Below are 11,245 nucleotides of genomic sequence, written 5' to 3'. Positions count from 1 at the left end.
ACCTTAGAGGCATTTGAGCTCCTCGACGAAAAACCGGCAAAAGACAAGAATCCACGCGAACCGCCAGGCGACGACGAAAATTCGCATGACCTGAGCGAAAATTCGCGGGATCAGCCTAGTGACGAACGTCGTACGCACGATCCTAGAGTCCAGACAGTAAAGTCAAGTACAGCCGACAAAAATTCCGTATTATCAAAAATAAAATCGCTGCTACGACTCGACCATCTTAACGATGAGGAGCGAGCAAGCGTTGAAAAATCAATTCTGGACGCGCACGATCTTTTTCAAATTCCCGGAGAATTTTTAAATTCAACAAATGCCATCGAGCATAAAATAATAACGACCGACGATCAGCCCGTCTTTACGCGACAATACCGCTTTCCGCCAGCGCATAAAGACGAAATTACAAAACAAATCGGCGATTTGATCGACGGGAAAATAATCGAGACCTCAGATTCCCCATATAGCTCACCGTTGTGGATCGTGCCGAAAAAGGCCGATTCACAGGGGAATCCTAGATGGCGGATGGTAATCGACTATCGTAAATTAAACGAAAAAACAATCGGCGACGCCTATCCCCTTCCTAACATAACGGATATCCTCGACCAATTGGGAAGCGCGAAATACTTCTCTGTATTTGATTTGGCGAGCGGATTCCACCAAATTCCACTCCACGGGGAACACGCGCACAAAACGGCATTCTCAACGCCGTTCGGGCATTACCAGTTTTCGCGAATGCCCTTCGGGCTCAAAAACGCCCCAGCCACGTTCCAACGTCTGATGGACCGTGTGCTGTGCGGATTACAAGGAACCGAACTTTTTGTGTACCTCGACGATATTGTATTGTACGCGAGTTCTTTGCAAGAACATGAATCAAAATTCAAAAAACTTACCGACCGATTACGAAAAGCATGCTTAAAACTCCAGCCAGATAAATGCGAATTTCTGCGCAAAGAGGTTGTGTACCTAGGTCACGTTATAAGCGAAGATGGTGTCCGACCGGATCCCAAAAAAATAGAGGCGTTAAAAGATTATCCGAGGCCGACCAGTCCTACGAAAATAAAACAGTTTCTTGGCTTGCCCGGGTACTACCGCCGATTTATAAACAATTTTTCCGGTACCGCGAGACCACTCACGCAACTGTTGAAAAAGGACACGGTTTTCAAATGGAACAATGCTCAAGAAGAAGCGTTCACCACTTTGAGGGAGTCGCTCTTTAAAGAACCCGTGTTACAACATCCCGATTTTACAGCGCCGTTTATCATTACAACGGACGCATCGGCGACCGCGATCGGTGGTGTACTCAGCCAAGGTAGGATAGGCAGCGACCGACCGATAGCGTACGCGTCGCGAACTCTGAACAAAGCAGAGGAAAAATACCCTGTGATTGAAAAGGAATGTTTAGCGATTGTGTATTGCGTGAATTATTTTAGGCCGTACGTCTACGGTAGGGAGTTTTCACTGGTGACAGACCACAAACCATTAGTTTGGCTGCACTCGGTTAAGGACCCCGCTAATCGACTGGTCGCCTGGCGTTTCAAACTGGTAAATTATCAATATAAAATCATTTACAAGCCAGGGAGGACAAACAGCAACGCCGATGCACTGTCACGCAACCCCCCTGAGCATGATAAATCAGTTTTTCTCGTAACACCGGTACGGACAAGAGGCCATCCCGATTCATTCGGAGATGAGGACGAAATCGTCTTTCACAGCGCGAAAAAACAAAAGGTCGCGAGGGAAGAATCGGCTGACCCGATACAAGGCAGCTGTTCGCAAAGCCATGTGGCCGAACCGCCGTCGACAAATCTTATTGACAATGACGATTCTGAAATTGACGAAATATCTAGCGACGAAAATTTAGTCACACCCGATAACACTCCAGCCAGTTCAACCGATTCTTCCGCCGACTCATGTAGATCAAGTTCACCGGAACCTGCCGAAAATTTTAGGATAATCGGAACCAGGGACACACTCTCAATGCGAAAAGATAATCTGGTATTTTTCGTAACAACAAAAAATCAAGCGGTAGACGACGGAGCCAAGGATTTGGCATCCGCATTAATTTTATCAATATTTCAAAGTCTCAACCTTTCACGAGCAGGAGTAGAACGCGTCGGGAACCGTGTATTGATCGGGTTGCCAATAAAAAACGATTTGAGAGCTAACGCCGCGAGGGAAGACTTGAATGAATCCATAGAGTCCCTTCGCGATGTGATGGTTGAATTAATGTTAAAATCAGTAAGCATCGCGAAAACAAACGTTTTGGACAACATCCCCTGGGCGGACACGCTGTCAATGGTGGAAAGCCACCTGAACGATCTACCAATACAACTCACGGTTTGCGAACAACTCGTGCGCGTCCCCGCCCTCGAAGAAAGAAGAAACATCATCGAAGAATGCCACGATTCGTTGGTCGGCGGACACAAAGGCGTCACGAAAACCTTCAAGCGAATTCGGGAAAACTACTTCTGGACGAACATGAAAGTTCAAATCCAGGAATACATCCAACAATGCCGCAGTTGTCAACTGAAAAAACTCGTACGAGTCAAAACGAGGCAACCTATGCTGATAACGGACACCCCGGGCAGTGCCTTCGACAAAATAGCGATGGATATCTTGGGCCCGTTTCCCGCTACACGTAAAGGCAACACGAATATCCTAACGATCCAAGATCTGCTAACGAAATATTCGTTAGCAATCGCGTTGCAGCACACGAGGGCATCAGATATAGCCGACGCCTTCGTTAAAAACTTTATCGCTCATTTCGGCCCCTCAAAAGCAGTCCTGACGGATCAAGGTACAAATTTCTGCAGCGACCTCATGAAGGGTCTGGCCAGGAAACTCCGGATCAAACAATACAAGACGACGTCATTCCATCCGCAGTCGAATGGATCCATCGAAGGTTCGCACCACGTGCTCGTCGAGTATCTCAAACACTACGTCAACAAAGAAAACGATTGGGACGAATTCTTGGAAATGGCCATGTTCTCGTACAACACCAGCCAGCACGAGAGTACGAGTTTCACGCTGCACGAGCTCGTGTATGGAAAATTAGCGAGACAACCAGCCAGGAGCGACAGAATCGAAGAACAGGAGCCGACGTACGCGGAATACCTGCGAAGACTCTTCACAAAAATTCACGGCCTCCAAGAACTCGCCGCCGAAAAATTACGAGCCGCGAAAGAAAAATCTAAAACCTACTACGATCGTAAACAAAATGTCCAAAACTTCAAAGTCGGAGACATGGTCCTCCTCCTAAAAGAACCTAAAATCGGAAAATTCTACGACCAATATACCGACCCTTGCGAAGTTCTCGAAATCCTAACAGACTCTAACGTAAAAATTAAACATAAGGGCAAACCTAAAATAGTTCACGCGAACAAACTAAGGAAAACAAAATTATCGTAAAAATATTTTTGCAGAACGTGAGGAAAATGGGAAAGGGTGACCAGAGATTCAGCGAAACGCTTGTCCTGATCGCAACGCTCCTACTCATCGGAGGGCTGCGCGAAATCAAGGGCCTGGTCGGCTACGACTGTGGAGGATCAATGTTGAACGTCACGACGCTATCGCTGAACGATGTCAAAGAATGCGACATCCCGTTAAAAGAACCGGAACCAACGCAGACGTACATACAGCTACTCCAATTATCTGAATTTTCGGACACCGTAGTAGTTCAGTGTCGAGTCGAAATATCCCGCCTCGTGCATTACTGCGGAATGTCGTCCTACAACTCATTAGTCGTCAACGGTTTTCAAGAATACTTACACGAACTGGACGAGACATCCTGCCGTCGCGTACACGAGACCGGAGTTATCCGACTCGGTTGTTCAGCGGAAATCCACGGACTTCGACGCAACGACACCACGACGAGAAGCATCACGCTGGCCGGGTCGACGTCGGCGAACGGCAGATGCGAGGGAACTCAGTACAGCGACTCGTTCGGAACATGGAGTGGGGTTTTCGTACAAGCATCAGTGAAGATATCGCTGTTCAATTACCAGGCGGCGGTCAATCTGCAAGGCGGAAGAATAACACTCCAATCTGGAACGCAATGCCAACTAGCAAATGGCAACTGTATCGACATCGACGGAAACAGCGCATTTTGGAAAACTACGCCACCCGACACGTGCAACTTCGAGATGTACGACGTCCTCTACGAAGGAATGGCATCCAAATTCACCATAATTGAAGACGGGTCGCGACTACCCGACGTATACACGCTCGTGACCGAACAAACTACGTTTGCGCTAGCTAAAACGTCCGAGTACCTCGTTTGCGGGTATCGGCTCATAAAAACCGAACACCCAAAGTTATTCATTCTGGAAACGGAAAAGGGGCAGTCATTCGCCATCAAAAGGAAAATTTCGGTGAACAATCTCGACATGTTTTCCTACATCAACTCGAAATTCATTTATGTCGAAAAACACGTCCGCAAACAAATGAAAAGCCTCTACAAGGACGTAGTTACGCAGAGGTGCAACCTCGAAAGGCAAATACTACAGGGCGCACTGTCAATTGCTGCGCTATTACCAGAAAGATTCGCTCGAACCGTTATGAAGGGTCCCGGGTACATGTCCGTCATCGCCGGAGAAGTCGCACACATTATCAAGTGCATTCCCGTCGAGTGCAAAATAAGGCGAACCGAGGAGTGTTACCAAGAGCTCCCAGTTACTTACAGGAATCAGTCGTTCTACCTTTCAGCAACATCGCGAATGCTTGTGAGATCAGCGACGCAAATAAATTGCGACCCCCTCGTTCCTGCACAATACCAAATCGAAGGGACCTGGTACCGACTCTCGCCAAATCCGATAGAAGTTATGCCACCACAATCTTTCGCGCCACTGTCGCAACCCGAATGGAAGTACGCATCACCTGGAAATCTCGCCAGTAGTGGCATATATTCTGAAACCGATATCGATAAGCTGCGTGAGCGAATAATGTTCCCGGCCGAAAAACCAGCGCTGCTCAATAACATCGCTCGAGGAACAATTGGATACCAAGTACCAGCCGGCAGTGTATCCATTCGCGAATTTCTCGACGAAGAAACGCTCAACCACATCGCCGAGAACGCAGCAGCTAAATTCTGGAACGGCTTCATGAAGTTCGGCTCAGCCAGCGGAAGCGTCGTCGGTGTGCTCTTGGTGCTCGCAGCAATCAAGTTCGTAACCGATACATGCATCCAGGGATACGCCCTCCACGCATTATATGGATGGAGCATTCACCTCCTCGGAGCAATATGGAGTTCGATTACCGGACTGCTCGTCACCTTAGCGCATCGCAAAACCAACCGACACGACGAAGACACCGAAGCTGGACACGAAACGGAAACAAAACAACGTGAATCCTCTCCGCCGCCCGAACCACCGAAACGAACGCCTTATCCTCACCTACCAGCAACCACGTCAGTAACGAGCTTGGCTGGTGTCAACCCCGAGCTCTCAGCGCGGCTGTTTGCATCCCACATGCAGAGCTGCAGCACTGCATCGGAATTAAATAAATAAATCAAGAAAATCAAAAGATCAACACCCGAAGATCATGGAAAGGTCAATAAATAACCAAAACGAACCGAACATAAATTAAAAGAAAATAAACAAACAAAGTCAACGAAATGCCTTACAATGTAGCACGAAAGAAGGGCCTTTCGTATGCAGCGACGACGAGCCATCGTATACGCGACGCCTCGAAATAAAATTAAAATATTATAAGCGTATTAAAATAAGAAAGCAAAATCTCAAAACGAAACTCAACGAACGTTTCTCTCATCGAACGCTAAGCCCAAGCATAGCGTTCTTCTTAAAGGGGGAGGTGTTACGTCCTGGAGATTCGTTTTGATTTTTGCCTAATAGAATCTATAGAAATATAATAAATAATTAACGTAGTAAATTACGTTAATTGAATAATTATTCGAAGAGACGAACCGCTCGCGGTCCGTCTCATCTAGCGATAAGAAAACGCAAATCAGCAGCGACGAACGCCGTGAGACGGTTTGCCATGAGAAAATGCTGAAGCATCAATTCAAGATCATGGGAACCTCGGCCTAAGCATTTTCGACTGACTCGGACAAGATAGCCGGAGTCAGTGGGAAAAATGCAAAAGGGCAGGCAGTCTTGATTCGCGAACTAAACCGATCGGTTCTCCTCCGGCTTTGGTCGCTCTGACAAATATTAAAACTGTTCCAAAATTGTATCGCATTATCAATTCATTATTTTGAATATAATTTTATTGTTTTAAATACTTAACGCGCGGAGTTCCGTTTTTATTACACCTGCGCGAATATATCCGCGGACAACGGTCCCGCCCGCTATTCTCCACTCGTCTCTTTCCAATCGCCGTCGGCTGCATACCGGGTGTTGTAGAACGAGGGACCGCACCATTGCCACAGATATCACCGCACTCTTTTCGAATATCTTAAGCGACAGCGAAAAGGTAAGTGGGTTCCATCCAAATTGTAAAATAAAAGGGTTCGTCTGTCACTCGACACCGCTTCAATCCCCGGTCTCTCACAGCTGACCGAAACTGAAGCGCCGTTGCGACCACGGTAAGATCAAATCATACCGGGACGTAACAATATAAATAAATTAATCAACTTCATCTTTCATTTTCGTTTCATTTTGACAAGAGCGATTCGAAGGAAAATTATTTTCTCGGGAATTACTGTTCCTTAATATTAACACATGCATTAACTTCGTTTTTGATTTGTTTTCGAATGAGCAATTTGAATAAAAAGTGATGGGCCGGACAAGTACGTTTAAGACGTATTTGAACATATTTTGTAACTTGGATAGTACATTTTTCAATGTCTTCAATATTTATGAATTTTTTTGAAATTTCAACTTACTGTCAACAAGAGCGCCAAGCGCAGATCGTTTTACAAAAGAAAAAGGGTAATTCAAGAAAAACACTATAGCTCAAGGCACAGTTTTCTGTGTTTTCATGAATGCTGTGATAGCATTTCGGGATTAGACGTGCTATTGGAAAATGAATCTGAGTCTGATTTCTCGTCTGAGCTTAAATCCTATGATTACAGCTGCGTGTGTGTATTCTGCTAGTAAATTTGTTCGCACACCTGTAAGAAACACCGGAGCAAGCCGAGAGCGCGAGCCGCTCCGAGAACGATACTCCTTCTCATCCTGGCACCCTAGTCCTCCGATCCGACTAACTGTCGTTTTCCTTCTAAAGAGGTGCTAATAACTATTAATCTTTCACTTCAATAATCTCTCTCATCAACTAACATTCGTATCAATACAAATTCCGAATTGTTTGCTTTTCAATTTAAACTTTATGTGTGATTCTTTCAGCAGCGATCTCATTATTCATTCAGTAGAATGCCGATGATGAAGAGTCGATACTGTCGCACATGAAAGCGACCAACTCAACCCTGAGGCTATTTTTTATACCTTTAATCTTTGTAATATCGCTGCTTCGAGACATTAAGTCCGTAGTCCTGCTATTCTCCTAGTGTCTAACAAGTCGAATCCACTCAAGTCCGAATCCTTAACTCCGCTGGACAGAGCTAATTAATAATATCGTTTTCGGAGAGTTTCTCAACTCCGAAAAGTTTCACTATATATACCGATTTTTGTGCCAATTGAAGGAAAAACAGCAAACTTAATAAAAAATAGTCACCGTTTCGAATCCGCAATCTTGAATTTTCCCATTTTTACTTCAGAATAATGTGAGATCTGCGCTTTTTGAAACGCCGCTCCAGCGGTCAACCAGCGCTTCGGCAAAGAGCGACGGGACGTCGTAATTCCACGCGCAGGACGCAGCGAGTTCACGCACTTCGATCCCACCCATCGATTTCGAATATTTCTCCTAACAGGGGATCTATGCGGAAGGATGACCAGGCGACAGAAGAACAAGAGATTCCGTCGTGTAGACAGGCCAGGGTTATCGTTGCTCAAGATAGACAGAATTTTTACAAAGAGCTTTTTCCGCCGGTTAGGCAAAGTTTATTCAAAGCGCCAATAGGCGATAATTGTATATCGAGTTCCAGTTAGGCGAATTATATACTGTATTCTACGATTAGCGCACAACGGCCTAGGGATCGAGAGACATCGTACAGGCTTGCGTACTTCACACGCTGATTCATTAAACCGAAGCCAAAATCTTACACCTTGTGTAAGACTTGTGTAAAACTTTTTTTTGAGCAGCGTCTAAGAGGTAAGTTTGGAAGTCTACCTTGCGTCAGTACAGAAAATCATTGTAAATTGTGGATGCAAGTTCGGTGTGGTCTTCTCACGGTTTCCTTCCCTCTCGAGCGCGCGCAAACGCTAATCACGAATAAAAGCGTTCTAAGCCGCGTATAATTTAACTACCCCTCACAATTGAGTCAGTCAATCCAAACGGTGAGTAGGTTGGTTACAATCGTATTCAGCGACCCACGAAACCTTTAGAACACATACGATTATGGAAATTGGTACGATAAAAATATGTGTTCCTCAAACGATTAAAACTCTGACTTGAAATTAATAATCCAAAATTATTGTTTTGCGCATTAATGGGTTAGTGTGGTAATGCTATAACCACATTTTGAGGTTAGGGGTTTTGGAATTTTTTTCCGCGTACTAAAATGCTTGTAAAGTAATTCCTGAGAATTTCAAGATTTTCCAAACATATTTAAGCCAACAGTAAAATAGTGACCACAAACGCAGAAAAACCTCATGTATTTCAAACTCAAAACTTCAACCTCCGTGGCCGAGGATTAAGCATTGTTTTAAAAATCGGAAAAAATTACAGCACTGTTTTTCTATGTATTTTCAACTGATTTAGGGGGCGGAACGAGTAGAATAAATTTTTACCCCAAATAACGACCACCCTAGTTTACATGTTATACAATGATGTTTATCATTACTGGTCTGATTAGTTTTTTATTAACGAGTGGTTTTCCCCAATCTATGCAACAAATGTCGAACCATGTCTATATATATTCCCTGAAGTAATAATAGAATGATCGAAATGAACAATAATCATTATAAATATAATTGGAACAATAACCTTACGAATTCGACGATTCATTATGATACATATTATGATACTTATTACAATTGGAGTTAAAACGGTTAACAGATAACTAGAAGGTACGGTACAATTAATTTCCAGCATGCACGACCGAGAAAAAAAATAAGCAAACCACTTTCTTACGTAACATATAAATTATCGAGGAAATTATTTCACAGAGGCGCATATATCTATTTAATATAGCATATGTAGTTAAAGTCGTGATTTACCAATGTGAAGTGACACATCAATGTACAATTGTGAGCAATTGGTTGGCCGTATTTTTTTCTCCGATCAATTTTATCTTAATATTTTTTTTTTCATACATTTTTGTTTCTTTCTGCTCGTTCTCTTCAGTTTAGCTGCATCATGAGATGTTAAATCACCTTTGGTTCTTACTGCTTCTTGGGTAGAAGATTACATGCATTCTCGGTGGTTAGGTACGATGCTAGGTATGATTATAGAAAAAAAAATTCGATTGAAGATCACATTTTTTATACTTTGTTAGAAAAGCACAATAATTTTTTAGCTATAAAAATGGAATGTCTCACAAATTCTACTCATCGTAACAACCGACGGTTAATCGGTGAGACAAGAAAATAATGCAGTTTGAGATACCGATATTTTTTTTTAAACTTTTGAACCATAATAAAGGTGCATCGTACATGGTATGATCCGTAAATTATATTTCGATAAAATATAGTTGAAGAATAAAAATGTTTGTAAACGGCACAAGTGAAATTTCACATAAATTTTTTAAACATCAAGGTAAAAATCAATTTTTTTCCGTTTCTTTTATAATCTCTTCTCATTCTGACTTCACACTGAAACATCATATACACTAATTTCCACGTTACAATTTTATAATGCAGCTCAATGTAACGCTAGATTTACAACCCATTCTAAAAATCCATTGGGACAAATATTTGTCGATATCGCCAATCTCGTATTTATAACAGATGGTGTACAGTTCTGTTATGTTTAATCTTTAATTTCTAGAGTACGGATCTATAACATCTTTCAATAGCAGCCAGGAGTAAAATATTTTGAATTTCTTTGTTTATTATTTTTTTTCTTGTTTATCCCATGATGACATGCTTGGTGCGTGATGCTCCTTCTCGAGTAGAATGTAAACTTGAAATATTAAATTATACAAATGGTATGGCCCCGAAATTTTGTGGCCATTGAATGAGTCGAAAATGAACCCTTTTCGATTACCCTCGTGATTTTCAACCTGGTGTACCAAGAAGCCTTCTACCACGATTTTGAATGTCAATTGATGTCACTTGGGTATTTGTTTCTTTCCATGTTTAAGCGATCCAATACTTTCTTGTTTTTTCAAGCGTCCTCGGAGTTTGTGGATTCTACTTCGGTTTCAAAATTGTTTGTTCCCTGAGGAATTATATCTGATGTAGTAGCCGTGGTTACCACTGGTGATGTTATTGTCTTCCCTAATACTTCTGTTAATAACAACTCGGTTGATGCCCCCACATCTTCAGAAACCTCTGGCATTGGAACTTCTTTCGGGGGTGTTGTCACCGTCTCGTCTGTAACTTGTGACTGCAAGTTATTCGGCATCATTTTATTCTCTTGTGTTTCTGAAGATATCATTCCGGTTTTTACACTTAGACGATCGTCCTCTGCTGTATCATTACTCCATGCTAAACAGAAAACAAAATATCGTATATTAGAAATTGAATTGGCTTTTCTGTAAGTTAACTGTCCCGTCCCACGTTTGGTTATCATTAAACGCGAGACTTGACGACGATCCTTTTCAACTTTAAAATATTTCTTTTATTGAAAATGCTAGAACGTTCTTGATTCAGTCAGTACGCGATACCTCGTGCCTTAGCAACCACTTGGAATCTGCCGATTCGGCATCGCCTGATCGCGACCTCCAAGGTGGCTCGTGGATACCCTTGGTAACGACTAAAGTCATAATTTAGAGACTAAAGTGCTGAGATGCACTGAAAACCCCGTCACGACGATCGCATTCGAGCTCTCGTCGCCGTGGCGAGGATTTTTGTACATCAGTTCCGTTTGATTCTTAACCGACACTCGGTAGTCCCTCGGGATAACTCTGTAATCCAGCTAACTTGCGGTGGGGTAGTAAATCCTGGTACAATGACACAGGTGAACCGCACAGAGGACCATAAGTCTGGGTTCCGTCAACAAACGCGTAGTGAGCAATACATTGGCCCTTGCCTCACGGACGTTCTGTTATCGAGTCTCGCGATTC

At 43.3% G+C, this 11,245-nt stretch overlaps 1 protein-coding gene across 4 annotated transcripts in view; it reads right to left on the bottom strand.

Moving 5' to 3' along the window:
• Positions 1-8,653: 8,653 nt before the first annotated feature.
• LOC122413486 (membralin) overlaps positions 8,654-11,245 on the bottom strand; it is a 758,197-nt gene continuing 755,605 nt past the window's right edge. For 3 of the 4 annotated variants that reach the window (XM_043423864.1, XM_043423866.1, XM_043423865.1), the window contains one exon: positions 8,654-10,667. In XM_043423864.1, the coding sequence (XP_043279799.1) occupies positions 10,345-10,667 (323 nt within the window). In that variant the 3' untranslated portion in view covers positions 8,654-10,344. The remainder of the gene's footprint in view (positions 10,668-11,245) is intronic. The other variant, XM_043423869.1, reaches the window with a different exon arrangement.

This window comes from Venturia canescens, chromosome 7 (genome assembly GCF_019457755.1).
Source record: "Venturia canescens isolate UGA chromosome 7, ASM1945775v1, whole genome shotgun sequence".
Taxonomy (NCBI): Eukaryota; Metazoa; Arthropoda; class Insecta; order Hymenoptera; family Ichneumonidae; genus Venturia; species Venturia canescens.
Note: the sequence above shows the minus strand (reverse complement) of the source record. Positions and strands in the feature narration are given on the sequence as shown.